The sequence below is a fragment of the Pestalotiopsis fici genome, assembly GCF_000516985.1.
Source record: "Pestalotiopsis fici W106-1 unplaced genomic scaffold PFICI_Scf_8, whole genome shotgun sequence".
Taxonomy (NCBI): Eukaryota; Fungi; Ascomycota; class Sordariomycetes; order Amphisphaeriales; family Sporocadaceae; genus Pestalotiopsis; species Pestalotiopsis fici.
The window spans coordinates 13,802-41,801 of NW_006917098.1; the positions used below are offsets into that span (position 1 = coordinate 13,802).

Here is a 28,000-nt window from a genome sequence, read left to right on the forward strand (position 1 = left end):
TTAACAATAAAAAAACCAAAATAAAATAATATATATATAAATAAGTATATAAAAAATAATTATATAAACCCTATTTTTTTTTTCCTTTTTCCTTTAATATTTTTTTTTTATTAAGGTTAAAGCAAGGGAAATAACGGGGGGATAAAGGAAAAAAAAGAGATAAAAATAACAAACGGGGATATAAATAAAGGATAAATAAATAAAAGCAGCGTATAGCAAAAAAAAAGGAGCGGAAAAGAGCGAATTTATATAATACCGATAAATTTACCTTATCGGCCCATTTTTTCTTTTCTCGTTTATTCGACTTTACTCTAGCCCGCGGCCGGGAAAAACGTCGTAATAGTAATAGTAATAATCTAATCCGACGAAATAAATATAGCCTTTTATTAGGATAGGAATAATTAAATTAGGTCAAATCCGTCTAGCAATCGAACGAATTTAACGGAAACGCGTAAAATTCCCTAAACTATAGCCCCGCCTTTTATAGCTGCTGCCAATTAGCGGACCCCGGCTAATTACCCGCGGGCGCGGGAACGGCCTTGCCGGCGACGAAACGGCCGCAGCGATTGCGGCGCCCGTCGGATCGCGATAAAAAATAAACCGTTAAAACCGCGCTGATCGGGAGGCCTAAATATTTAGTTTTTGCTCCCCGATCGGGTCCGTTTTCGTAAAATTCTGGCGGGATTAGCATCGAACGAACTTTATGTCCCCGACCGGAACGAACTCTACCCCCGGTCTTTTTAGTAGAGCCAAAAGTGCCTATATAAAACGGACGAGCCCGACATAGGGTTCCTCCGGATTAGGAGGATAAAGAAAGTAATAAATATAATAATATTACGTAGCCCGGGCTAAGCTTATATAAAAAACGGCGCGTAAAATCGACGTAGGATTAAACGGGCATAGGTATCGACTTTTTTTTTTGCATTTAATACCGGTAGCAAAGCATTATATAATCGCGGGCGTAAAATATAAAACTAAGCGTAAAATAATATTATAATTAGCCCGAAAATAGCCTAAAATAAAAAATAATAAAAGCCGATAAAAAAAAAGCCTATTAAACTCGGCTAGCAAAAATAATAATAATAATAATAATAATTTACGATTTTTTAGCTTAAAACGTAATTAAACCGGTAAAAAGGATAATTTAGGAGCTTTTATTTAAGCAGGAATAAGCAGCAGGTTTAGGAAAAGGAAAAGCAATATATTATAAAGCGTATAAAATATTAATTATAATCGAAAATAACGACCGGTAGCAGCTATAATAAAGCTAAATTATATAATAAAAATAAAATATAGCCGGGATTATATATACGCGATATAAAAATAAGCGATAGCTATTATTATAATTACGGGAATTAATTATAATTGCGATAAAAATAATAATAAGGATTATACCGTAATTATTATATATAATCGTCCGTTAATTAAATAAATAAATAAATTATAATAAGCGGGCCGGGATAAAAAAATAAAAGGCTAGCGTCCCCGAGGAAAGCAAACGACCCCTAAATAAAGGATAATATAAATATACGGCCAAATATTCCGCGGGCTTTAATTAAATAGCTATAAAATGCGGACGGAAATTTATAAAATGCAATTAGGCTAATTAGCCGGATTATAGCAACGCGCATCGATAAAATACAACCGGCTATATATATAATATTAAAGCCGGAGGGTCGTATAAATACGCGTATTATAATTAGCTAAATTACCGAAGAATTAAAATAAAAAACTAAAAAAAGAAAGAAAAAAAAAATAGCAATAGCCGTAAAGGATAAATAGGCTAAATAGGCCGGATAAAATAACGACGGGCCTTGGTTATAATCGTCGTTTGCTAGCCCTTTACTAATAAATAAGGGACCGCGCCCGTAAACGCCGACGGCGTTAAAAATCGTAAAAAAGCCGTAAAATACAGCGCCGCCCCCGCCTTTAATTAGCCGTATCCCTACACCGCCTTTACCCGCCCCCTAAATAGGGGGCGCCGGGGAATGACGGCCAGTTGACTATTGTGGCCACTATGGCCACTGGAACCCACTGGAATCCAGTGGAACGTTCCACTGGATCCAGCCTTACTAAGTGTGGCCAGTGCACCTGGCCATAGTGGCCCTGGGTTACAAGGTAACCCACACCATAGAAATCCATAGATTTCGATGGTTTCTTCGATTATGAATCAACCTTATTACTAATTAACTTAATTATAAATCCAGTTTATTAGTAATATATTCCAGAATGTTTTTATTGGTTGATTTTATGGGTATAAAAGGTAGTTATTCCTTCGTAGTTAGTTATTCTTTCCTTAAGCTTTAATAAATCAGTTATACAGCCCTATAACTACCCTCCACGGCCTGATTTTACGAATCATATAAACGCTTCCCTGTGCCTAAGTTTATGATCCACTAATTATACCTTAGAACAATTATTAAATTTTATTAATTTTAAAGCAATAAAATAAACTTAATATTATAATTTAAAAAATATTAATAAAGGAATAAATAAATATATATTATAAAAGGATTTTTTATATAAATAATTATTACTTTAATAATTAATCTAAATATTTATTTTACTTATAAATAAAATATTTAATACGCTTTAACGATTATATTTATAAATTAATTTAATTACCTTTATTTTTAAATATTTATTGCTTAATACTTTTTTTTCGAAGCTATCGTTCCCTGTTAGCATAAACCCTAATACCTCTTATATTGCAGGTTTATTTTAAAAAACCCGTAATATAATCGTTATATTATGCTGCGCTAGCTATATTTAGCTGTGGCGTCAGCGCCACAGTGGCGGTGCGGCACCGCTGCGCAATGCTTATATAAGAGGTTATTACATTAATTAATGCTTTATAATAAAAAATTAAATAATATTATTATTTATAATACGAATATTATAAAATATAATTATAATTATATTAAAAATGCAAAAAATAAAACTAATAACTAAAGCCAGCTAATAATTATAAGCTTATAAGCTTTTTATCGGAGCTTATTAGCTTATCAGCTTTTTATTTATATAATGCCGGCCTAATTAGCTGGACCGTGCCTTATTTATAATGTGACCCCCTTATTATAACGTATTAATATTCGTGATTTTAAAATATTAAATTTAATTATTAGAAAAAAATAAGATGTCGAAATTTAAATGCTTTTATATGAATTATACAATGCTATATTAACATCCGTGCAATATAACATAAAGTTTTATAAATATTATAATAAAATAAAAGTATTATAAAGTAAATATGCAAGGACCGTAATAATATGCGTAATAAAGCCGATTTTATATATTTTATTATATTATATTAACATTCGTAAAATATTAATTATTATATTTTTATACGCCTGAATCGTATTGCCCAATATTATCCGCAGCTACATATGCCTTCCATTTTGTGCATGTCTCATTCAATGCATTATAATCATATGTGATTTCGGACTCACGTTCTAAAATCTGGACAGCAAATCCCTCAGAAGTATGCCAGGCAATATGGCAATGCATTAGCCATGCCTGATATATCGGTCAGTCATATTTGCAGTATTATTAGCATTGATGGAAGAGAAGCTTACACCAGGGTTGTTCGTTTTGAAAGCAATGACAAGGTAGCCACTGCCTGGCATCATTGCGACATCTCTTCGTGGAGCATTAGTCAATTGCAAACCATTCGCATTCGTGGAATCATATTGTCCGTAGCCTGATCCGAGAACCCAAAAGTCGTGGCCATGCAAGTGCATGGGGTGGTCTTGGGCAAATGGAGAGTGTACAACCAAATAGACCCATTCATCGGCAGTGGGCAATTGGATAACCTGCTCCTTTGCCGTCCAAGTCGCATTGCCCTCGGCCACTTGGAGCAAGGTCGGGTTCTCCCAAGTTGTGCGGAATGTTGTCTTGTTGATCACCCAAAGCAGAGCATTATCTGTGATTTGCAGCCCGACATTCTTGTCAACGCCTTCATATGTGTCGGATGCCGCAATTGCCAGGTAGGGAACTAGGTTGCTTGACTCCTCATCGGCACAAGAGTCTGTGTAATCGTAGGCTGAAGTTGTTGGATCAGTGGTCGATGAACTGTCGTAGCGTACAATTCCTTTGATACTGTCTGTGGCGTCACTTTCAGAGCAGGTGGATTGTGGGATAGATCGCATCCAGAAATCACCACTTGTGAGATCCTTGGCTGTGACAATAATATCGTAGCGCTGGCCCATTCCGATACTCAGGTTGGTTGTGTTGTAAGGGACAATGGGCACAAAGTCAGTGGCAATGACCTCCATTGTGTGATTGTCAATCATGAAGCGGAAATGATTGTCGGCAGCGGCATTGACCAGGCGTATGCGGTATCGGACACCTGCCTCAAAACCAACCTCGAAGCGAGAGCCAACGGTGTCACTCCAAGTGTTTGTCCCATTGATGAGTCCATTGGGAGCGGTGGGCGGGCCACCCGTGGCAGCTTGTAGAACGAGTACGTCTGCAGTTTCGTGATACCAGTCATTCAGGAAAACATGGCCAAGATCAACATCATAGTTTGATGTGGCAGGGCCATTGATAATGATTCCACCAAAGACACCATCCCAAGCCTGGACGTAGAAATGCGAATGGTACCAACCAGTACCATATTGGACAGCCCGCCACTCGTAAGTATAAGAGTCTCCGGGTGCGATCGGACATTGAGTGATGCTGGGCACACCATCATTCTGATCTGTCCAATTCTGGCGAATGCCGTGAAAGTGAAGACCAGTGCCGTTGTTCTGAAGGGAGCTTGTTACATGCACACCTAGGAACAGTGAATAAGAATTTCTTGCAAGTAAGTCATTTGCCACTTACGGACAATATCGCCCCAATCTGCGATAATGGTGGGTCCAGGAAATGATCCATTGATGAGTTGTACAGGTAATTCAACGCCATCTGGCGCCGCCGTGGTGTTTTCAATGTTGAACCAATATTCACGAATCACGCCTGTATCTGGGACCTCATCGTAATAGTTTGTGGATATGTCAAAGTCGTCGCTCCAACATGAACGATTAGCGGCGCTGTTTATGCATCCAGTGGAACTCAATGTATCTCTGGCAATTGTTGCTGCGAAGATTGATTTGGAAAAAAAGATTGACGCAAAGAGAAATTGAAAGGAATGCATGATGCTATGTACACCAGTCCAGGTTGACGGGATATCTGATGAAACGATGGACTTGTAGTAATCAGTAAGAAATGAATGAGTGTTTTGAGATGTCAAGTCAAGAATCGTCACAATCACACCGTTTTGTATTATTCGAGGCCATCTCAATTCCTGTCGCCGAGAAGAGATTCGTATTTGCGACGATATCGCCGAGGGTGTTGCTTTGTCCCGTGCTTGTGGTCTTGAAATTGTGCTTGCGTCGTCATTTCTGTGGAGTTTGATTAGCCTTGCGAAGGAGGTCCCGGTTCAAGTATACCCAGAAGGATATCTCCATGTAGATCTCGAGTTGCAAGCCACTGCCTTGCGCTAGGCATCGGCTTGGGCTCTGCAGTCAACACAAGACATCCTGCTCTCCCCATGAAACCATATTTACGCAACTTTGTGACAATATGATTCGAATGAATAGCCAGAATTTTGTTTGTTATGTTTTGAAAACTGCTAATTCACTTGGAAGACACCAGGAGATGGCTGAGTATAGGTAAATTTGTACAAACACTTTCATTTCGAGGCCTAATATGCTTCATGAACATTGGGCATAAAGCATATCAAGCAAAATCAGATGGATTGTCGGCACTTGGCGGGAGATATCGTGCTGACTTATTGCACGCAAATAACACGGAATATATCACACCATGTGGAGATCTCAAAGGTACTCCTGCAGCCAACGCCAATCACAAATGTTCCGAATCATGCAAATGCCGTGCCAAGCGTGCTTATTTTGTCCATGGCGAGAGTGAATGCCGTATGATTGTGGGTACCCGCGCTTCCTCAGCCTCGATCCAGCCCCTTATGTGGATCAAGGAACTCGGCATTTCTAAATGAGATCTTGCCTAACCTTACTGAGTCAAGTGTACTATGTACACGCGTACGGAATATTCCTTGACACTATCATCATTGTAGCAACTGGGCGACGAACCCTGACAAGCTGAAGTTTTTGTTTGAATGCAGTGTATTCTTGATAGCCTAGGCAAGGGACTGCCTATCACAATTCCCTGGGGACGGCTCGGTGATATCGGTAATAGATCTCTGAGTGCGCCCTTCTCGGATGAAGAAAACAGCAACAGTGCATCGAAATAGCCTATTCAATCATGCCGTTTCCTAAATAATAAATATTATCTCTATTTTATCGAATAAGTCAATGTGATTGATTGACTTTGGAGAAGCAGCTCCTTGGTCTTTCCCATCTCATTTCAACGCTCATTTAATCCATACTATCTTCCACTCACTGCACCGCAGCAAAATCATCAAGTTCATACGAATATTTTCTACAATCGCCAAGATCCAGCTACCCAGATATCATCCAAACATGCAACTCCTGCTCTATTCTGGGATTTTCATTGCCCAGGCGTGCTTGGCCTCTGCCATAAGCATTCCTGGAAAGGTGTCTGACGTTTTGATAAAAAGAAAAGCCGAGACCAATGCCACTCTCTACGCTTATGGTGCTAACTCCTCGGCTTGGCCAATTGCTGCGGGGCGTACAGATGGTATGCTTGTTCTATGTATAACAAATCAAATGCACCTGCTGACATGAACGAACTGGCTGCTTGTACATCATTCAAGATCCTTCAACGACCGAATTTGACGTCGACGAGCTTCTCTGGGACCTGCCTTCGATGACGGGTGAAAACTGGATTGCAAATGCGACTTACCTCAACGGCACATCGGCTGGCTCCTTGTATATTCGCCCCGGAGACGATTATGCTCTAGGTGTCTTGCCAATGACCAGAGTGGCTTACATTAATGGAACGGTGTCGGGCTTTGCCTTGTTCGCTACCCAGCTTGTGTATAATAACAACTCATATCTTGAGTCACAGTTTTGGGCCACATCAACAAATGACAGCAGCGCTTACAAGCTTGTTTGGAACGCCGAGGATGAGTTCACGGATGGAAGTTTCCCAGTTGTTGTCAAAGGTGTGGAGAACTGAAATAATATATTGAAATGGAGGCGCTGGGACTGCGGCCTGTTCACTGGTCTGGCTATGGGGCTTGGCATGGTGCGGTTCAATGGTCTATGGGGAAATACAATGCACTAGAATTCGAAAAGCTAGCGTTCAACTATGGGCGTCCCCCCGCTGAATCTAATCGCTGGCTGCCATGTGCAACCCACTATCAACAGCGTGGTCGCATGGAAAACCCGAGTGTCATTAATGAGTAAGACATCATGTCACATTGCTAAGAAGACAACGCAACTATTCGTTTTCAACTTGCGACCTTGTCGAGATTACGAGATGTTGGAAGATGGCACGATCAAATTCGAATCCAAAATCTAGGAAAGCCAAAGGATCAAGAGCTGCATTAATGCATGTGCCTGTGCAAATCAGCTGCGCTTCTACATCTATTGCAGCATGTGTAGGTATATACATGATCATTCTATGCACATTTGGTCTACTCCAACACGCTCTCGTCCACCAATGTGACATTACTGATTCAAGATCGCATCCTCAAGGATCATTGCAGCCCCCTTTTCTCCAATGGCATATACAGTTGCCTGAAGGTGTGCACTGATTTGCAAAGGCATCACACTGGCATCGACCACCCGGAGTTTCTTGACCCCATAGACCCGAAGTCTCGCATCGACAACTCCAGTTTTTGCACCCTGCCGTCCACCCATGGCGCAAGTCCCGACGGGATGCCAGTCGGTGATTGTTGTGCTGGTCAGCCAATCTTTCCAAAAAGACTCATCTTCGTGGCCCTGCGAGAGTGGGGGAGGGAAAGCACGCCCTCGAATAATGCTGCCAAGAGGCAAAGTTTGTGACAAGCGGTATGCTGCAAAGCGTGCGGCATGGATCATCAAGGAGAGATCGATCTGTCCGTGGTTGCCAGCGTAATACTGTGGATCTATCAAGGGCTTGTGATCAAAGCAGCCAGAGGTGATGTGGATGGAACCCTTGGAGAATGGATGTTGCAGAATAATGAGACAGGTTGCGTATTTCTTGTCATCCAAGGCCCCTGGCTGGAAGCAAGGATTCCAGTTTCCCAAGTCGAAGATGTACTCAATTTGACCAATCTCGACGGATGAGGTAGGTTTCAAATAATTCTGGCGAGTGACATGTTCTTGGCCAAGGTTGTCAATCACCGAGGTGGCAACGGATGACAGATTTTGTAGCTGCTCTGAAGGAACAATTTGAGAGAATGGGAGATAGCAAATCGAATTTGCCAAGATGGACAAGGGCCCAGAACCATCAACCTTGTATTGTTGAAGCGCCGAGGCTGCTACATCCTCGTCTTTCTTGAGGTCGTCGGGCGTTGAAAGGCATGAGTCTACTTCAAAGATCATGGCCGCCACTGACGTTGTCAGCTACTTTACATTCAAACAAAGCTGGGATACCTACTAATGTGGTCTTGGAGGTTTTCTCCCACGTTTATATTGTCAACAACGACAGGAATTCCTGCCTGGGTGAGAACATCTGGGTTCCCAATTCCAGATACTTCCAATAGCTGAGGTGATTGGACACTTCCAGCGCAGAGAATTATTTCGCGAGAAGCACATAGAGACAGGGAAATGCCATTATGCTGGAACTGTACGCCCTTGGCTGTCACGTCTTCATCTTTTCCCTCCAGAATGATTCGCGTCACTTGAGCCTCGGTCAGGATTTCGAGGTTGGGTCGCGATGCGTTCGGCAGGTAGTAGGCAGTTGTTGAATATGACCTGCGACCTGTGGTAGGATCAACGGATCCAAGATTGGTCCACGCCCCTATATTCGATCCAGAAAGATGTGCTTTATTGGTATGAATCCCAAGAGTGTTCATCGTATCATGCCATAGCGCATGCGATGCAGAGTATTCGGGGGCATACCCTATCTGTACTGGGCCCGACTTTCCCAATGCATTCTCGTCATAGTACAAAGAGTTGGTCTTTTGATTGCAGGCTGCAGGTGAATGGAAAGATTCAGATTTCTTGAAATATGGCCTTGCATTGCCAATCGAATATTAGCAAAAGCATAGGACTAAGAGCAAGAATGGTCGCTTCAACCTACAAGAGATCATCCCAGCCCCAGCCCTCGTTGCCGAGATCTCTCCAAGAATCATAGTCTTCACGAGCTGCACGATTCCAAGTCATAAAGTTCAGCGCGCTTGTTCCACCCAGTATCTTCCCTCTCGGCCAGTCCAATATGCGTCCGCCAAGACCTCGCTGCGGGGTTGTTTCAAATTTCCAATCATAATCTGAGCCCAAAGTCTGGCCGTAGAGTCCAGGAATGTCGATGGAATCAATCCCAAGTACCGCTGGACCAGCTTCGAGTACACCAACATTTAGAGCGGGGTTCTCGGAGAGCCGGGCGGCGACGACGAGACCAGCAGTTCCACCACCAATGACAAGATAGTCATACTTGCGGCTACAAAAGTCTGCAACATTCGAGATCCGGATTCGAGGGTCCATTGGAGTAATCGGAAGAGGCCGTATTTCTTTGCTTCATGAGGGGATGAGTTTGCGCCCCAGGCACAAACACCTGTCCCTTGTCATGCACATGCTGCTACTGCGAGTTGATCTATCTCCAATCACAATGCATATTCCCCCCACCAAACTTGCTCATTGTGGGACAAATCACAATGCCTCTTTCAGCTGCATCCATTTGGTCGGTCAAGTGCCGTCTCGCCAATTCTGCCGCGACCAGTTCTGCCGCGACCCAAAAGCAACAAGGCAAATCAGCTCGGATGATGACCTCAATCACATAGGACACTTGTCTCAATCTTACTACTGTTCAACTGCTGCCAAGGCTCGAAAGTAGGATTGCTGATATCGCTCCCTTCAGCACCCATTGCACCAGCAGCTACAATTATTGGCAATGGCATTCAGTCCCAAGACTGACGCAGAAAAAGCCGCGAATGCAATCACCAGCGACATTCTGTCACCTCAATGCACGGAAGATCATGATGCACATGCCACAACTCCAAATCCCCATCATCCTAAGCCAAAGTTCAGCGTACGTGGTCGTCTTGGGGCATGGAATGCACGCCTGGAATCTCTTTCAGGCTTCGAGGCTCGCGGCAGTACGCGCGTGCCACCTTCCGAGCGGCGCCCTCCATCGCCATGGGACGACATATCCGTATTGCTGGTCTGGTTCTCTGCCAACATCTCTGTGAATAATCTCACAGTCGGTCTCTTCGGCCCTCTCGTCTTTAATCTGGGTTTTCTGGACTCCGTCATGTGTGCCGTCTTTGGCGCCTTGCTAGGCAGTATCTCAACGGCTTATATGAGCATTTGGGGTCCCATCAGCGGCAACCGTACCATGGTAGTGTTGAGATACTTCATGGGGTACTGGCCGGCCAAGATCCCAACACTCTTGAATATCGTGCTAATGGTCGGTTACTGCACAATCGACGCAATTCTAGGTGGTCAGATGCTCAGTGCAGTCAATGGTGGAGGACTGTCCATCACGGTAGGCATTGTGGTAGTTCAGACTGTGTGTTTGGCGGTGACAATGTTTGGGATGAAACCCTTCCATATGTATGAGAGATTTGCTTGGATTCCCCAGATCGTCGTTCTTTTGTTGCTTGGCGGCATTGCCGGACGACATTTCAATGTCCAAACTCAGTCGATTGGATCAGACATCACAATCGCTGCTAATCGACTGAGTTTCTTGTCATTATGCCTTTACGCGCCGAATTCATGGGGCGCCGCAGCCTCGGATTTTTATGTATACTATCCGGAGCATACTTTGAAGAGGAAGATCTTTCTGCTTACCTTGATAGGGCTGTGGCTGTCATTCTCATTTGTTTATATCTTGGGGATTGGGCTTGCAACAGGTATGTCGGGCAATACCGCATGGCAGGACGCATACAACGTCTCAGCGGGCGCATTGGTTGTTGCCGGATTCGAGCCCCTGAAGGGATTCGGACGGTTTTGCGGGGTGGTTGTGGCTTTGGGCGTCATTTCAAACAGCATTCCGGGTACCTATGCTGCTGCCCTTGATTGCCAGATCTTGGGTCGATATGGAAAGGCCGTTCCACGTTGGACGTGGTCGTGGGTGCTCGTCGTGGTCGAGCTCGCCTTGGCATTAGCTGGCAGAGAGCATCTCCTTGTCGTCATGCAGAATTTTCTTGCCTTGATGGGCTACTGGGTCGAACTCATGGTTGTGATTGTCTTGGTCGAACACTTGTGTTTTCAACGATCGCTGAGCCTTGACTGGGCTAGGTGGGAAGACAGGTCATATTTTCCCCTGGGCATAGCAGCGCTGGTGTCTTTCCTACTTGGATGGGTCGGGGCAATATTGGGAATGTACCAAGTGTGGTATACTGGTCCATTGGCAGCCCGAGCGGCATCTGCAGATGTAGGACTCTGGATAGGAACAGGGTTCACTCTAGTTACTTATCCTTTGTTCAGATGGCTGGAACTTGGATATTTCAAACGCTGACTGGGAATTGTACAGATGTTGGCAAGGGGCATCAGTGGGAGATGGCTTGGGGTATGCCGAGACAGAACGAAAGCCGGAGCTACGAGTCTGACCGTGATACGACCACCAGGAGTACAAATATCCTCGAGATTCAATACCTAGTAGTCTTAACAATTCCTCGAACGCTGCAGGTGCCAACGCAATGGAGTCAGGATACGGAATTTGATTTGCATGACACTTACTCGGTACGTACATTGGAACTCTCGTTGGATTGAACCGTGTCGCACAGCATGTGCCTAAATATCACTTCCCTACTCATTTCTTAAAGTGCACGCTCATTATGAACATTGGACAACCTCGGGCTGCCAAACCCCGAATCTGATCTTATGCGATCCCCTGGGACAATGAGTGTATTACGCTGGCTGACACCCAGCTTCCATCCATGGCGCCTGGGCAGCTGACACAGCGGACTTCGGATCGTAAAAGTGACCGACATGGTGTATTGTGAAAACAATGGGCATTTCTGATCGCACATAATGTACTTATGAGTTTGATTCAGCGATCGGCCTTTATGAGCTGTGAGCTACACTTCGCTTCTAGATAGCATTTGTGGAGAGACGCAATAAAGGTTTTTTCCGTTGTCGTATGCTCGCGTGCTCTCTAGCCATAGTGGGAGTTCTAGCGTGTTCGCCGCGTGGATGTGCCCCACAACCCTGTTGCTCTAGGTAGCTCTAGCGGGTGACCCGGACTGTTGGTGATTGCGAACTGATGCAGGAACGGAGAATTATAAGACGGGAAATCATGAACCAACCACGACGGGCAGTTCGCAGCCGAAAGCCATGCGACTCACTCTGCTGATAGCAGAGGCCCAAAGTCCGACACGCCGACGCGGAGACACGGGGTTGATGAGCAGACCACGTCGCTTGTACCACAGCTTCTTGGGTAGCACATTTACATGTATACGGAAATTGCATGGCCTGCCAGCACTGCAAGACACAGCCTTGAGGGAGGCTTGAGGGAACAGTGAGATGATCGACTGACCGACTTGGAAAGAAATGGTAGTCTGTACTACAGTCATCCCACGAAAGTCAACAAGGGAACGACACGGCATTGGAAGCAGGACATGTCCAAGACTGGCAGTCGGCCATGTGTTTGCTCGTATCAAGGCTCGGTCGGTACCTTGGACCAACCGGAAAGCACGGCAAGAATTTGCGCATTCTGCGTTTTGGTGTCAACGGGCACTTACTACGCCCCGGTTCCGTCGTAATCTGACCATGACACTTCCTTCGTCTGCCGACAAGAAGCTCCGGATGCGCCCTGATTGGGCGTAGAGATCCATATCAAGAGAACTGACGGTGTCCACTGTATGCCTGACCTCGGCGATAGCAAACAGACGTGTTGGCGGTTAACAGGCCTGACAGGCGTCTTGATCAAATAGATTTGCTGTATAGTTCTCATTGTGGGTCTTGGTGTCAGACTACCAGGGTCATGGCTCGATGCGCACACAACCCGTCGATCCCTTGGTGGGTATTTCATTGGAGACTTCTATATGCTATTGCGCGTCATTGATGTCGAGGTATCTATTATGAATCCGAAAAATCCGAGCATGACTGCATGGGACAAATTTATCCATAATGCCAAGCAATATGTGTTCCCTTGAATCTCGACCCAAGGCTCCAGCCCCTACCTGGGGATCATCTGGAATTCTTATTTCAGCCCTGCAATCTGCCAGCAGCAAGAGAAATTTTCTTGTTCTGGAAGGTTTGGGATTTTTCTCGGATTTCCTTGTCTGTCAACCTCCGAGTTTTCAATCATTACCTGGCAGCCATGGGTATTGGCGCATTCGCAGAGCCTCTTGTGGTGGTCACACTGCTGTTTGGCGGTGTATATGTGAACCGAAACACTAATTACAAGCTATTTGGAAAGAATGGTCGTGGTTGGGAAGAGAAACGATTTGATCATGGTCGCGACGAAACTCCTACTGGGTCTGAATGGCCCTCTCCACGGTCCTCTGCCGATACTTTACTCGAGGAAGCTGTAAGCCTCACGCAGTCCGAGCCAACATGGAGGAAGCGAGAGATTTCTCTATGGAGACTTCGCTTTGAGGTGACATCGCCCAACACTGCGGTTTTCCAAGACTATTTCCTAAGCCAACTGCTCCGCAAGCTTCCATTCCTGGCCGAGTGCTGGTACTGGGCTCTGATATATTGGGTGAGATTTCTCAGCCAGACAAACCAAGGACTACACTAATCAACTCGAAGGTTTACCAAGTCGGAAGAGCGATCAGCGCACTCACCCTCGACGAAAAGACAGTTGATGTGGCTCGACACCACGCTTTGCAGGTGATCGCCTTGGAAAAGCGACTCAAGATTTTCTGGGAACCATATATCCAATCGGTGTTTATGCAACACGAGACAATGATGCACTGGATCAACAGGATATACTCTTACATCCACATCCCTGGAACCATCTTCTTTTTAGTGTTCCTATACTTCTACACAATTACTCGCAAGCGAACCGATGAGAGACAACTCAGTGGAGACTTGAGTGGCCAAGCAGGCTCCAACACTGGCGCCGCATTGTACCAGGCCAGGCGACGGACCATGGCCATGTGCAATCTTCTCGCCTTTATCGTCTTCACTGCTTGGCCATGCATGCCACCCCGACTGCTGAGCGATCCCAATCCTACAGGAGCCGAGGCCGAGCTTGGTCGAACATATGGCTTTGTCGATACTGTGCACGGAAAGGGTGGTGAAAGCAGTGTCTGGACACAAAATAAGTTCTGCAACCAATATGGTCAGTGTTCGGGCGAGTGACCCAATTGTTCGCGGATGATTACTGACACGTATTGTAGCCGCCATGCCCTCCCTGCACTTTGGTTACTCTCTCATGATCGGACTGACTATTTCCATGCTCCCGTTAGCGCCCCAGCATCGTGTTCCAATGTCACTGCGGGTTGCTGGCCTACACTTGAGATTTCCTTCTCTTCGCCGCATGCTATGTGTTGCAGCAGGATTTCTCTACCCATTCATTATCCTTATCGCTATTGTGTCAACCGCCAACCACTTTATCCTTGACGCCGTTGCGGGAGCATGCGTTTGTGCCCTGGGATGGTGGGGAAATCGGTTTCTCTTGAATTTGTTGCCACTCGAAGACTACTTCTTGTGGTGTTGCCGCCTTCACAGACCCATGTAGTATCAAACTCGAGTGAGGAATAGAATGGATGCCTTTTTCTTCAGGGGGTAATCTCATGCACAAGCATGCTGTACAATGACCGCCGGGAGGTATATACTTGTCATGTGCATGGGCACCGAGATTGTATTGGCCAGATTTCAGACTCAGGACTCCCTGCTGTGCCTAGCAAACCCAATAATATTAATTGACACAAAGAGATGATGGAATTCAAAAAAGATACCACTGATGTGCAATCAGTTCCTGGCCTAGAAAGCCATTCATGGAGCAGGAATATTTAAGACTTCAAGATTGTTGCTGCTTTCTGATCACCAGGGCCTGGCGGACCAACGATCAGCAGCCGGACCGTACCGGACCGCTGGTGTAGTAGGTGACAAACCGCCACAGGCCGACCCCACCACGTAGTTCGATGAGCCTGTTTGAGGCTTGAGCCCTTGACGTGGCTATCTCTGTACCCAGCATAATACTAGGTGAGCAAGGTACCTATGCATATCCATCCCATTCCAGTGGCGGCAGTCCGGTGACGAAAGCTTATCTTCGGAGGATCGCTCATCTCACAAGTTCCATCTCCTCTTCCTCGCCGTCCGTCAAACTTGATTCTCGAGATAATAACTGTCGGTTCGAGATGCGATTTCGTGATGGATGAGGTGCTGCTCGTCTTACCCATGTCCTGCGAGGACCCGCCGCAATACCATAGTGTGCCCCGCACGGTCATTTGGTCGTAAGTCCTTCACATTGATTCTTGTCAGTACTAGTATTTATTCAACATATCTTGGACATTGGCCCCTGCGCCGTGTGCGTCAGTATCTCTCCGCATTGCAATGTATACTCAGCTTTGATACAGACTTCTATGGATCGCCATCATTGGCGCTTACATCCCGCAATACCTGCGCATCCGCAAAGAAGGGACCAAGGGAATATCACCGTACTACATCCTCAATCATGGCCTGTTCTCCACCACAACGTTAGCACTCCGGTTTGGCCACAGGGTTTTTTATAAGGCATTCAACTGTGTTGCCAGTGGCGAGCTGGACGGATGGAAGGGCTATTCCGCGTCGCTTGACTTCCTGGCCGTCTTTGTGCAATGGGCTTGTGCCATGGTCTTGTAAGAATCCTAGGCCTCTGGGCCCGTGCAGAGCAAATAAGCGACATGCTCACATCAGCTCTTTAGGTTTGCCATCTATCTCCATTATCGCACACCTGCCGTGCTGCCAGATCAGGCGCCTATCCGCCGTCTCTCAGACTGGCAGCCCGAGGATCCGCATGAGCACAAGCTCACGTCAGCCATTATGAAAAAGGTGCTCATTTCATACTCGGCCGTCACCCTCCCGGTTTCACTCTTGCTCCTTTTTCTCAACGGACAGCCATACTTTCAACGGAGCGGGCCGCAAACAGCTTTTTATGGCGTGTTCTGGTCGCTTTGGATCGCCTTCCTATGCATAGTCGATGCCTTCCTTGTTGCCTTCCAGTTTGTCAAGCAGCTCAAGACAATAGGACGTCTGAGATCGCGCGGGTCGCTCAGCATTGCTTCCGTGCTCTCCTTGTCAATCGTGTTGATTCTTCTGGCGTTGACCCAGTTCTTCAGGTCACGAGGAAACATCTCTCTTCCCCGTGAGCGGCACTCGAGCTTTGGGCGCTTCCTCCAATTATTTGGGTATGTATATGGCTGTGTCAGCGTTGATGTCATGTATCTAGTTGCAGGCCTTGGATACCTGGTTCTATTTCAGCTTTGTCTGGTTTTTGACTGGAATGACTTGTTTGGTACTCGGTTTGGCAGGATCCAACTAGTTTGAGAAGTAGGCACATCTTCGAATCCAATAAACATGTTCATCTCGCAACCCCAGCGTGAGGATGACCTTATTGCTGGTGCTTTAGAGTCTGGTTTATGCAACCTTTCTTTGGCAAAACTGGCCAGCGGTCAACCTTGAAGCTGTGCCTGGATGTCGTGTCTTAATTCAATGAGAAAGTGTCAAGAGCTTTCCCTTATGCATGTCGAGCTATATGGCAATGTTCTCCGGTACGACCTCGAATGAGTTACAAAGCCGGCATTGACGGTGGGCAAAGGGTATTAAGGCTAAGAGGCTGCGAGTGGCTCGGAAATGAAAAGAAGCTGACCAAGATGACACTTTCTGTAAAAGGATTCAGGCAACTTCTCTGCAAATATCCATTGGCAATTGACGAGCCCATGGGTCGGCTTAGACGCATCATCCGGCCCGCAGACGCGTTAGACGGTCAAGAAGTGGGCCGCTGATCGACCTCCTTCCCCATGATAAATATGGATAATCATCCCGGACCTATACTTTCAATCCCCTATCATTGGCAGTGTATTCAAGAGTCTTTCAGATATTCTCCGCAGTCACTGTCAATTAGTGGATACCAGTGTCCATGAAGTGTACGTATGCCACTATTCCCAATATATACCATCAAGGCTGAGAAGTACACGATACCCAGCTGTTCACATTACAGCTTCTATTCTATGACGAAACTGGTGTATATCGGATGTGAAGCAAATTCATATAATTCATCAACTTTACAGGCAACATTCTCTGCATTTAATTAGTTAGCAGTCAACATCACACACCCCTTTCTATGTTACATTAAACTCTCAAAAATATAAATGACCATTTGGCTATTGTGAAGAAGGATGTGGTACGTACCTACGATTCAATCCTAATCAAATCAAAGTGGAAAATGAGATCAAAATAACAGGAATGAATAGCCCTTATTCCTATAATCAGTGATTATGCCAGCACACATTGCCAGAGTGTTCTCTTATTAGCTAAATCGCAAAGACTGGTCCTGGTTTCATGTACCTAGGCACGATGCTGGTAATATTATGCTGCTTAGCATCGTCATACTTAAAGAGTTTATCTTTAGAATGACATATTAAAGGAGACTGGACATTAGCTAAGCTGATGCGTTCACTATTGCGATGGTCGAAGTATCCTTCAGCTTCCTGGGTATCCTCCTCATCCCGACTAATCTCTTGGAACACGGGCGTGGTGGCTCGCGACTGGAAGGTACTTTGCAATGTATATAGCTTTTGAGGAAACTGTTCTAGAGTGATCGTCAGTCTTGAAGCCGAACGGACCTTTGAGTATCCATCACCAAGGGGAGACGTGGGGTATCGCAATGGGGCTCTTACGAAGCTTGGCTTCTTCCAGCTTTCTGGGAAAAGGAGTAAATCCTTGTAACGGCACTCGGGGAGTACGCCATGCGCACCTTTCGACGGACGTGTTGGAGAGTAGGCGCGCCGGATCCGGGCTTCCGCCATGTCGGCCACATGTTAACCAGAAGCTGCCAGTTATTATACTCGTCATACAAGGGTGCCGTTGTTCTTTCGCTAGAAGCAAAGGAATGGAGATGATTGCCGGAAGCCATTCTAGAACATGAGAGAAGATTTATCAGTTCCAAGACCCAATGATATCCACGTGACCCGTCTAATCAAAATGATGGGCTTTCACTCAATGGATAATGGCTTTACTGCCTGTGACTTTGGCAAGATCTGGTGGTCTAATGATTTATGTTCACCTTGAGACAGTAGCATATTAGCAACGTACCAAAGTTTCGCATTTTGGTGAAAGTAATTCAAGAGGCAAGCATCTATCTGGACTTCATTCACCAGTATCACAATGGACAGCCACTGCCACTGTGAGAAGCCAAGACACCAAAGGCACCCACCTTTCATATCACTGCACGGCCGCCGAAATAAAACGAGGTCCCATAATGATCGACATATGCCCACGTTTAAGAGACATGTATTGATTTTTGGATGAGCTTTACGTTGATCCCCAAGACCAATGACAGCTCAAATGAGACGGTAAATTGGGCCAGCCAGTGTAACAAGCTTTGCTTAATTGTACGTCGCCATAGAGTCTCTCATGACTGATCTGAATTCAATCGAAGAACTGATAAGTATATATAAGTAGACAAGACACTCTCTCAAATATCGTCCCGCATCACAGATAGCAACAACAACTCAAACAGTACAGTCATTCATTCTTCATCGCTCTCTTCCATCTACCATTTATACTTTCTCCATTTGCCTGCATCATTCAAAGCCAACTCTTTTCATCATCAAAATGCGTTTCACTACAGCCATTGCTACCGTCATATTGGCCTACACTGCCATTGCCTCGCCTCTGCAGGCTCGTCAGGAGTCTTGCGAGACTGCGTACGACAAATGCTTGACCGCACCAGATGCCAACATGTCCCAGTGTGTTGCCAACTACAGCAACTGCTCGGGTCACCTACCCAGCAACAAGCGCCAAGATCCATGCCAGGACGTCTACAATCAGTGCGTCACAGCTCCTGACGCCAACATGTCCAAGTGTGCCGCCGACCAGGCTACCTGCCAGAAGAATCCGAAGCGCCAGGACAGCTGCCAGGACTCTTACAATCAATGCGTGACTGCACCTGACGCCAACATGGCTCAGTGTGCTGCCGACTTCAGCAACTGTTCTGGTCATCTGCCCGGTCAGAAACGTCAAAACGCTTGTCAAGATTCTTACAACCAGTGTGTTACTGCTCCTGGTTCCAACATGGCCCAATGTGCTGCCAGCCAGGCCACTTGCCAGAAAAATCACCCGAAGCGCCAGGATACTTGCCAGGACTCATACGATCAATGTGTTACTTCCCCTAAAGCAAGCATGGCTCAGTGTGCTGCCCAACGCGCTACTTGCCAGTCGGGCCATTAAGGTGCTTTACTCGCGGAAAGCCATTATGAAAATGTGCGATAAATTGATATCCAGGAGGACAGGCTGAGACAGGGAATACACTAATTTTTCAATAATTTACAATATACAAGTTGATTGTGTTCTCCGTCGTTAGTTCATCAGAAGAAAAATATCACAGCTTTGATACCAAGTGATGATATGCAAAACCGCATATTACATTCCTTCTTCATCTTCAGTTCTACCAGGCTCCTGAATCCTTGTGACTGGAAGAAAATGACTTTGGATTTGCCTGCGCAGGTCACGACCTCAGCTTTCAGAATTATTATTCGGTTGAGAGGGAGATGCAGATCCATGCGGCAACCAAGATTATAAATCAAGTTTCAACACACAGGACTGGACCATTGCGACATCACAACAGAATTGCCATGAAATTCACATCTTGCAAGATCTCTATACCAAAAAATGATCTCGCTAACTGCAGTATCAAGTTGACCACATTTCTATTTTCATTTATTGTAGCGTCAAGTTGTTTATATAAGTGTGTAGCCATACCCAGTCATGACATCATGTCTCATCAATCATCATCCAGTATCATACATTGCATACACCATTTTTGGACAAGGTCCGGCCCACGGTTCTGATACCAGGTTCTCTGGTCTCTGTTCCTTTCTTCTACCTTCCGATGCATCAAAGTGGTCACAAATGTTCCCATCATCAAGTTTAGCAACGGAGAATACCACCCAATTCCACGGCGACAGAGTGTTATCTGGGGACTAAGCACCACACGAAGGCCTCTTGTGAGCGGAACATGAATTTGCAGGGAGGCGGTCAACGCCTAGCACTCTTACCCTTTAGATCAACACTTAACCCTGAATCTAGATCAGCACCCTTCAACAATTCCCGCAGACTACCTTCTGCATAACTTTTTGCTTTACTGCGCTTCCGGGCCGACGAGGCAGCTTCTATTGTCGAGTTGGTACCTCGCCACGGGATCCAGTGACTGATTCCGGAAAGTAGACTGGAAGAGTTTCTGGGCTCGTCCGGTCTTGAGATTGCAGCATTTGCTACAGAGTCTGATACTGTGGGGTGCGAAGGTTCTCGGGATGGCTCATGTGTGTAGTTCTCCGACAGCTCTTCTTGCGTAGTCCGAATTTCCAGATGACTTTTTGACGTCTTGGGCTTGGCAGGTTGGCCAACTAGAGCTGTCCCCGAAGCCCGTGGTGATGTGGTTTCGCCCTGACTGTGCTGGCGGGTATTGTCCATCATCGCCGTGGCAAAGGAGGCAGACTTCTTTCGAGCAACCTGCTTCTGTTGCTCATTTGAATCTCCAGTGCAACTAGAGGAAGACCCGCTATCAGCTTTGTGATGTCTGGCTGCTCGTCCTCGCACCTCGGCGGTCAGTTCTTGTGCCGACTTTTTCTTGCTCTTGTCTTCTTCTGATGAGCGACTGGAACTCATGATGGTTTCCAATGTGCCGTACGCTGCACTTCTTCTGCGTATGCCACTGCGACGTTTCCTGTGTCGACTATTGCTCTCATCGTCGCTTGATATTGCTTGCAAAGTGGGACCATGGTGACGCGAGGACGATGCTACCGAGGTCACAAAACTAGCCCCAGAACCATGTGGTGCAACATGCACTTCATATTGGTTGCTTAGAGAATACTTGGATCTGGCACATATTTCAGCAATCCTGTCCAGGTCGGCGCCAATGTCCTGCTGTATGTCGGCCATGATACTCTTGAAACTAAAAGCCTCCAGCGGAGGAAGCTTGGGGTCATCCGCACGCTGATGGACCTTCTTTTGGCCCTTATTCCGAGCCATGCTCAATACCATGCCATTGCGACCTGGGCGCCAACTGGAAACGCTTGAGGCGACCGAAACGGTAGACAAAGGTATCCTGCGACTAGCAGGGCGACTGCCAGCTGAAGAGGGAGGAGGACCCGAGTACGTCCGCACTATGACTGGCTGCGAGTGCGTCCCCGTCGTCGTTGTCGTGGTAGCGCTGGGCGCACCACCACTCTTTGAATAGCGATGCCTTGACGACGGCTGCGAGCGGTTCAGTTGTCGCAGTGCAATGGTTCGTCCCGCAGTCGAAGAGTCGTCAAGAGGGACTGGTTTCCCCTCTGCAGTGGAGGGTATGAGTGAGATGCTAGAGGTGTTTGGCTGCGCGACAGGCGGAAAGGTCAGGAGTGGAAGCGAGTGCCGACGCGACTTTGATATCCGAGTAGTGGGAGCAGGTAGATGGGAAGCGGGTGTACCTTTATTTTGGCAGAGAGCAGCGTGAGAGGCATCTAGATGAGGTTGAGGGCGTGGTGGAGGCGTCCCTGATATGAGTGGCGCAGGCATAGCTCCGAATGATTGCTGGGGTGTTCGATGGACGTATGCCATTTCATATATGCATAAAGAGTATTGTAGGGAGGCAGAAACCGGAACGGTGTCCGGCTAGAGTCAAGGTATCAAGCTTGGTTGCTGCAGATGGTCTGGAAGCAAGCAAGCCCTGGACGGGAGTACCTGTAGTCGTGGACCCGTATAGTAGTACCCAAGTTTAGGTATGTAGGTAGGATGCACCAGACAGATGTATGTGTGTGCTTTCGGATGCTAGGTATGCGTCTCTAGCTTACAGCAACATGTGTGCCCGTTTGACACATTCCGCTTGCGGACGGGAGAGGACGAGTAGGAGTACGGTTGCACTTCTAGGCCAATCCTTGAGTCGGACTTCAACCTTTCTTGCAGCTGCGGACGGTAAGGGTCGAGCTTCAGTGTTGACGGCAAAGCATTGTCTAGAACGGCCGTTGCAGAAAACGTCAAGAGGCGAGACGCGAGCGCGTTGAAAGCGGGTCCTTTGCTTGGGGAAAACGAGGTCAAGACAGCGCATGTACTATATGCGCATGTAGGTAGGTGAGCGTGGTGTATGCGGAATGGTGGTTGATGGTTGACGGCGCGTGCAATACATACCACCGAGGATGAGACGTGGGTTTGGTGTGCAGGGAGTAGGAGTAAGTGGAGTGGGGTAAAGATGGAAGAGGGATACTCAAATCCCACACGATCTCCGGGGGACAAGAGCTTGGGTCCAGATATCGTTTTTTGGTTCCTGAGCTGCCGAAATGACTTGAGACAGACTAACAGACAACCTACATCAGATATCCCAGAGAGAATATGGATATCCAAATGACGAGTGACAATGATGAAGACAAACTGAAAACCAATTGGCAATATTGTCAATCAAGGTCCACGCGATGCTCGTCGTCGTTGAAAATGATGCAGCGCAGCTCTTGATGTTGGTGGAAATGAGCAGAAAGAGAGACAAAAAGAGTCAATCAAGCTCGAGATCCGACAGGAGGATTATCGTCTACAGAATACGGATGAACAAGTGGACTAAGGCGAGTGCGATGCTAGGCAATAAGAGTGCAGAGATGCATTCTTTCTGCTTCCGGCCGTCTGTCTGCATAAGCAAAGATCAAAGCCTCGCGATGAGTGGTTGTTGAAGTCTAGTAGAGAAGCAATGCGGCCTGCACGAAGGCGTGGCAGCTCGATCGTGGCCGACAGGGATCGGAGAGGGGAAGATGTGGTGGATATATACCTGGTAGCTATCGATTGGCTTGCACATCTAGCCAGGTATTACTAGTAGGTATGGATTTATGGATTGTACCTGGGCTGGGAGGTACCGGCCGGTAGGTACTCTGTGTTGGCTATATTTCATGACCGCTTCCACATGTACAAGGGATTAGAATAGCATGCTGATAGAGTAGGCCCAAAAGCAGAAAACCTACGATGATCAACGACTCAAGAATTCCCATGAAACAACAAACTTTTGTAAACGGGAGTTGAAAAGTGCTCCAACCCGATAAAACAATCCAGCTGCAGAGGATTAAATGTTTTTGTTGGAACTTTAATATCTTATTCTGGGCACTAGGCATCTGGGAGAGTCCTATGGGGAAATACGGAAGTCGACTGTTGGAGTACCCCGCCTCATCGGACCGCCCACGGCACCCTATCAACAGTATGGTTTTTGGATTCGAACACTCCCGAACCGACCCTGCTTGGAATCATTCGAATTAACCCAATGTGTGGGCACGATCTGTGTTGTGCGTAGATTTTCAGGATTATTAGATAAGTCCGTTTTAGATGAGCATGCTACGTGTACATGCAGCTCTGGTACCATAGTATAACCGGGCTGCCGCCGCCGGTCTACAATCAACAAAGCACACTTCTGCAAATTCTCGAGAGATACAAGCATACAGCAGAACACCTTTATTGGACCTCTGCCTTGTAAAAACCAAAAAAAAAAAAAAAAAAAAAAAAAAAAAAAAACCTAAAGTGTCACCCGAATAACAGGCTACCAAGTAGCCAATTGGCAATCCGGTGAATTCTGCTGAACTGTCCTTCATTGCACCCGCGTCTGTATCCGACGGCATGCATCGCACATGTCCTGTCGAATGCAAGTATAACTCATCATCGGATTCAATTGGCAGCGTGAGAATTCAATTGTGTTGTATTACCGGAATCATAATCCCTATGAACAGAAAAGCAGCATGCTTCAAATCCACAACATCGACAAAGATGCAATCCCACAGCTTCGGACAAGCCCGGAAAAGCAAGAATAGGTTCCGTGATTCATTCCATGCCAGACCCATTATGTAATGACTGCCGTCTAGACTCGCGGGGTTGGCTTGTAAATGGTCACATATCCCGCCTGGTCAGAGGGTGGCATAGTTTGGTACAGGTGGTGCCCAAAATCAGCCAACCTCTACACTTCTCTAATGCCCTAGGAGGTGGGAGGGACCATGGTGCCGTATCCATGTCCGCCGGTTTGTACGCGATCACTGTACACTCCAGCAGCTCTTCGAGCGGCGAAGCGGCCTTCTCTAGCCTGCTCTCGGCGGTCATAGTAGACATATTCAAGGTAGAATGCGTGGATGTGGCCCGGGATGTAGCTGGAGGGTTGTCGCAATTAGCATGATTGAAATGCCGCCATGCGTACATGGTGTATGCCATTAGGCTTTGCTGAAACTTACCCAAGCAGTGTCAAGCAGATGTTGATGAAGAGATCAGCGCCGCATCCTGCGATAGCCCATACACCCACGGGGGGTACTGTGACAAGTCAGCTTGACTCTTCCAAAGGCTAGAAGGAAGATGACAGCTAGTGTGCGGTGGGAAGGTTAGAACTGACAGAGGATGGTGATCAGAACAACAAGCAGAGCTGAGGCGGCCATTTTGCTGATATTGCTGGAAAATTGTTGTGTATAGAATACAGTGTATTGAGTTGGACTCAAATGTTCAGGGTGTGGCTGCGGTTGCGCTGGCGTCGCTGAAAACTATTGACTCTCTGTATGTCGAGTATCGATCTTCGTAGGTGATGTTGTGGCAGATTTCATTCGATCAAAAAGTCGGACAGGTTGGTTCAGTTGCAGCGCTTTATGTATGAATCACAGCTGGGCGGCACTCCAACTAATGCAAAAATAGATTGTCGTCTTTAACATTCGAGAACTGCCAAGTTTTACCCTGCGAGCTTCGAGACAAATTTCGCCCTGCTGCCGACTTCCATCTAGCAGGCACCTACCCTTGGTAGCAAATGACACGATGACGTATACAGGTCTCGCACGTGCCAAGCTTTCCGGCAACCGGCATAGTCGAGTCGTGTCGTGTCGTGTCGCGTCGCGTTGCGCTTCTATGAAGATTCGAACTTTGGCCTCTCATGCATATAAAAACCATTTGACCCACAGGCAAAAGTTCTAAGTCATGAATGGCGGGTTTGGACAAGTTCTAGGAAGGATAATTTCTGCGAAAATCACTACGCATGAACGCCAGGCAGAACGCAGCTGAAATATCTTGACCTAAAGGGAAAGGTTTGGCTCCTGCTTCAAACGAATTGTTCGTGGCGCGAGGCACGCCAAACTCGCAAGCCTTTTGAGTATTCCAGATATAGATGCGGTAATCGAAGAATGCATCACCTGGTATTCCAGTGCTTGGGATATTTGCGTAGCCTAGTAGACAGATGCTTTCTTCTTCTTCTTCTTCTTCTAGAGTATTCCTCTGCGAAAATGAACGTATCAAGTTCAAAATTACACAAATTCTAATCTGGTAAGCCCTTGCATTTCATTCCGAACAACAGCAAGCCAATAAGCATGACTAAGGCATATTAGATTTGTGAGTATTTGAGTTGGATCCTGATGGAATATCATTCTTGTCTGCTTCGGCGCTGCTTGTGAAGCTTTCTTGGAACCCACGAGCTGTGAATTTCTGAGAGCATGGGTGTTATTTGAAATAAAGACAATTAGTTTAGTATCCTCATACAATGATAATCTATCTCTCTGCATATGGCGACAGTGAAATCATTGCAATCTATGAAATGGCCCATGTAGGCAGCGCAAACTTGGATACAATCTTTCATTTTAACGCACGCTATTTGTTGGTTCGACTCATGAACAAGGTCTGTCGAGTTCTCGTTCGATTTGTGTGATAGCAAGCATATATCATGTTGGGTGATAATAGGTTCAGTAAAACAAACAGGTACCTGTATTTCCATTCTTGGTGCTGCGCTAAGACACGTTTTACCCAGGGGAAAAAAAGAAAAAAAAAAAAAAACCTAATAAGCGCCTCCCCCAGCAAACTACATGCACAGCAGCGGGAAGGCGACTGGCGATGAGGTAGGTAGGTAGGGTAGGGGACCTAGGTATTATGTATGATACGCACCATCTCCTACATTTGCTGCATCCAAGGTGCGCCCATCCCATCGGGAATCCGCCTTGCGAAACAATGTCGACATCACTTACTCAGTCCTAGCTAGGAAGGTGTTTTGGTGACCAAAGTTTCTCTTGTGCATTAGGTAGATTCAATGCTAAGTGCTCTGTAAAGAGGTAACTGGCCACTGCCTGTGTATCTGTGACGCTGACAACCAAAAGCCAAAACATGGTCCAGCATGTCACGCCTAACTTAGAGATGGTGGCCGATTACGCTGCAGAACCGTTGACAAGGGTATGCAATATACTGTGCTCATAAGGATTTGGAGATACCATCTGTTGACTATTCTTCGATCCAGATAAACCGAAACGAGTCTAGATAATTTCAAATGATATTTTATACTGCTAATACTTCGGCATGGGATGGATGGGGGAGATCCATTGCCCGCCGCACGATTTAACACAGCAAAGAAAGTCAAAAGGCATAGAGGACGACGGGATAGATTGATCTTCAGGGTACATCAAAAATATCTAACACCGACCTAGCCGGTATGAGATTTGTCCCTGTTCGGAACTGGTTGAGGCCAGAGCCGTTGGGGTACAACACCTCCTTGGACTCTACGTAGTGACAAACTCGACGAGGTCGACGGGGATACCTTGTTGCTGCACTACTGCAGTACTTTAGCTCACTTCTTGTTGTTCATGGTGAATTGTACAGTGGTAAGCATGTTTGCCTGCCGCTAAAAAGGTCCCTGTTTTTGTCAGATCCGATGCTTGTTGCTTGACGGGCTCCAGAGTCTCATCAGAGTTGAGCCCTATAATCGATCGAAATGACTAGTAAATGGTACGTAGCGCGAGACTGGCTTTTAGTGTCTCGGATCTCAGTCAGTAAGAAGGATGAACTAGTATAAAAAGTCTTAGATGGCGACCTCGAACCACGTTGTGCAGTCGCACGATAATCCTGCTGAGAGAGGCTTGGCAGAGTGCATTGCTTCATTAAAGGTATCAGGCCAGTTAATTGGAAGATTGCCACTCGCCTTCGAGCAGCACATATATCTTCTCAATGGACAAGGTACTGTAGCAGCTTGGAGCTCTGTCGACCGAGGACAAGCCAGTGCTACCTTCAATGAATCAATGCTACTGTATATTCTGTGGCCCGGGTACGGCCTGTGCAGGGACCAAGTTTGCCTGCATCCTTGGACGTAGCAGCATATCAAATACGTAGCATGGGTAGCGGCGGTGTAGGAAATGGAAGAATGATTCTTGCTCATAAAAGACCTGTGAGCCATTTCGCAGCCGCTCTTTCGAAGTTGGAGGAGCAGTGATCACAGTAATATTTGTGCTTGGGCTGATGGACGTTTTTCCAAATGAATTGGATTTGTTTCAAGCTTTCTCATTAAGCAGGCTCGTCCGTTCCGTCTGCTGCTGCAGGACGGTTCTACCCACCGGCTAAGGTAAGGTATGCAGACAGCGTTGACCCATGCCCATGTTCGTGGGCACATCTACACTGCGACTTGCGCGCGCTACGGTTAGTTCTGAGGAGTACTTGCGCTAGTAGGCTTCGAGCAATAATGGGTCTTAGCTTGACCTACGAACAAGAGTCAAGAGGAGAAGAAAAAAAGGGACAAGGAGGGAAAAAAAAAAAGACATGTTCAGTTTTTTGGGGCAATTGGCACAGGTAGGGCCCAGCGCGCGAAAATCGTGACGAGAACAAGAAAAGAAGTGCACCAACAGAAACCCCAATTGACGCGGAATCTGCTGTAGTATCGAGAAAAGCAGTCCGGCAGCATCCATTGCAGTGTGTCCACCATCTTTTTGAGAGCTCTACAGCACACCAAGCAACGCAAGGCCTCAAGAACTATTGCCCAATCTGGTCTCGGGACGAAACTGGTCGGCGAATCCAGGGAACGTCCCGTCTGCTCCTCTCCTGTTCTGTACCTACTCCAT

General features: G+C 46.4%; 9 protein-coding genes across 9 annotated transcripts; 5 read left to right on the forward strand and 4 right to left on the reverse strand.

Moving 5' to 3' along the window:
- Positions 1-3,342: 3,342 nt before the first annotated feature.
- PFICI_10700 (uncharacterized protein) lies at positions 3,343-5,134 on the reverse strand (the record flags this gene model as incomplete). The annotated part of the gene is made up of 3 exons (XM_007839281.1): positions 3,343-3,516; positions 3,576-4,774; positions 4,825-5,134. 3 exons carry the CDS (start codon positions 5,132-5,134, stop codon positions 3,343-3,345), a joined length of 1,683 nt encoding a protein of 560 aa, XP_007837472.1.
- Positions 5,135-6,479: 1,345 nt separating this feature from the next.
- PFICI_10701 (uncharacterized protein) lies at positions 6,480-7,098 on the forward strand (the record flags this gene model as incomplete). Its single annotated transcript, XM_007839282.1, has 2 exons — positions 6,480-6,657; positions 6,734-7,098. 2 exons carry the CDS (start codon positions 6,480-6,482, stop codon positions 7,096-7,098), a joined length of 543 nt encoding a protein of 180 aa, XP_007837473.1.
- Positions 7,099-7,592: 494 nt separating this feature from the next.
- Positions 7,593-9,551, reverse strand: PFICI_10702 (uncharacterized protein; the record flags this gene model as incomplete). Its single annotated transcript, XM_007839283.1, has 3 exons — positions 7,593-8,458; positions 8,506-9,083; positions 9,151-9,551. 3 exons carry the CDS (start codon positions 9,549-9,551, stop codon positions 7,593-7,595), a joined length of 1,845 nt encoding a protein of 614 aa, XP_007837474.1.
- Positions 9,552-9,957: 406 nt separating this feature from the next.
- Positions 9,958-11,526, forward strand: PFICI_10703 (uncharacterized protein; the record flags this gene model as incomplete). Its single annotated transcript, XM_007839284.1, has 1 exon — positions 9,958-11,526. One exon carries the CDS (start codon positions 9,958-9,960, stop codon positions 11,524-11,526), a length of 1,569 nt encoding a protein of 522 aa, XP_007837475.1.
- A 1,806-nt stretch (positions 11,527-13,332) lies between these two features.
- PFICI_10704 (uncharacterized protein) lies at positions 13,333-14,700 on the forward strand (the record flags this gene model as incomplete). The annotated part of the gene is made up of 3 exons (XM_007839285.1): positions 13,333-13,716; positions 13,767-14,301; positions 14,360-14,700. The coding sequence occupies 3 exons, from the start codon at positions 13,333-13,335 to the stop codon at positions 14,698-14,700; spliced, it is 1,260 nt and encodes a 419-aa protein (XP_007837476.1).
- A 635-nt stretch (positions 14,701-15,335) lies between these two features.
- On the forward strand, positions 15,336-16,490 carry PFICI_10705 (uncharacterized protein; the record flags this gene model as incomplete). The annotated part of the gene is made up of 3 exons (XM_007839286.1): positions 15,336-15,418; positions 15,542-15,802; positions 15,869-16,490. 3 exons carry the CDS (start codon positions 15,336-15,338, stop codon positions 16,488-16,490), a joined length of 966 nt encoding a protein of 321 aa, XP_007837477.1.
- A 2,289-nt stretch (positions 16,491-18,779) lies between these two features.
- On the forward strand, positions 18,780-19,394 carry PFICI_10706 (uncharacterized protein; the record flags this gene model as incomplete). Its single annotated transcript, XM_007839287.1, has 1 exon — positions 18,780-19,394. One exon carries the CDS (start codon positions 18,780-18,782, stop codon positions 19,392-19,394), a length of 615 nt encoding a protein of 204 aa, XP_007837478.1.
- Positions 19,395-20,201: 807 nt separating this feature from the next.
- PFICI_10707 (uncharacterized protein) lies at positions 20,202-21,719 on the reverse strand (the record flags this gene model as incomplete). The annotated part of the gene is made up of 1 exon (XM_007839288.1): positions 20,202-21,719. One exon carries the CDS (start codon positions 21,717-21,719, stop codon positions 20,202-20,204), a length of 1,518 nt encoding a protein of 505 aa, XP_007837479.1.
- Positions 21,720-24,138: 2,419 nt separating this feature from the next.
- Positions 24,139-24,586, reverse strand: PFICI_10708 (uncharacterized protein; the record flags this gene model as incomplete). Its single annotated transcript, XM_007839289.1, has 3 exons — positions 24,139-24,307; positions 24,389-24,464; positions 24,544-24,586. 3 exons carry the CDS (start codon positions 24,584-24,586, stop codon positions 24,139-24,141), a joined length of 288 nt encoding a protein of 95 aa, XP_007837480.1.
- Between the last annotated feature and the right edge of the window lie 3,414 nt (positions 24,587-28,000).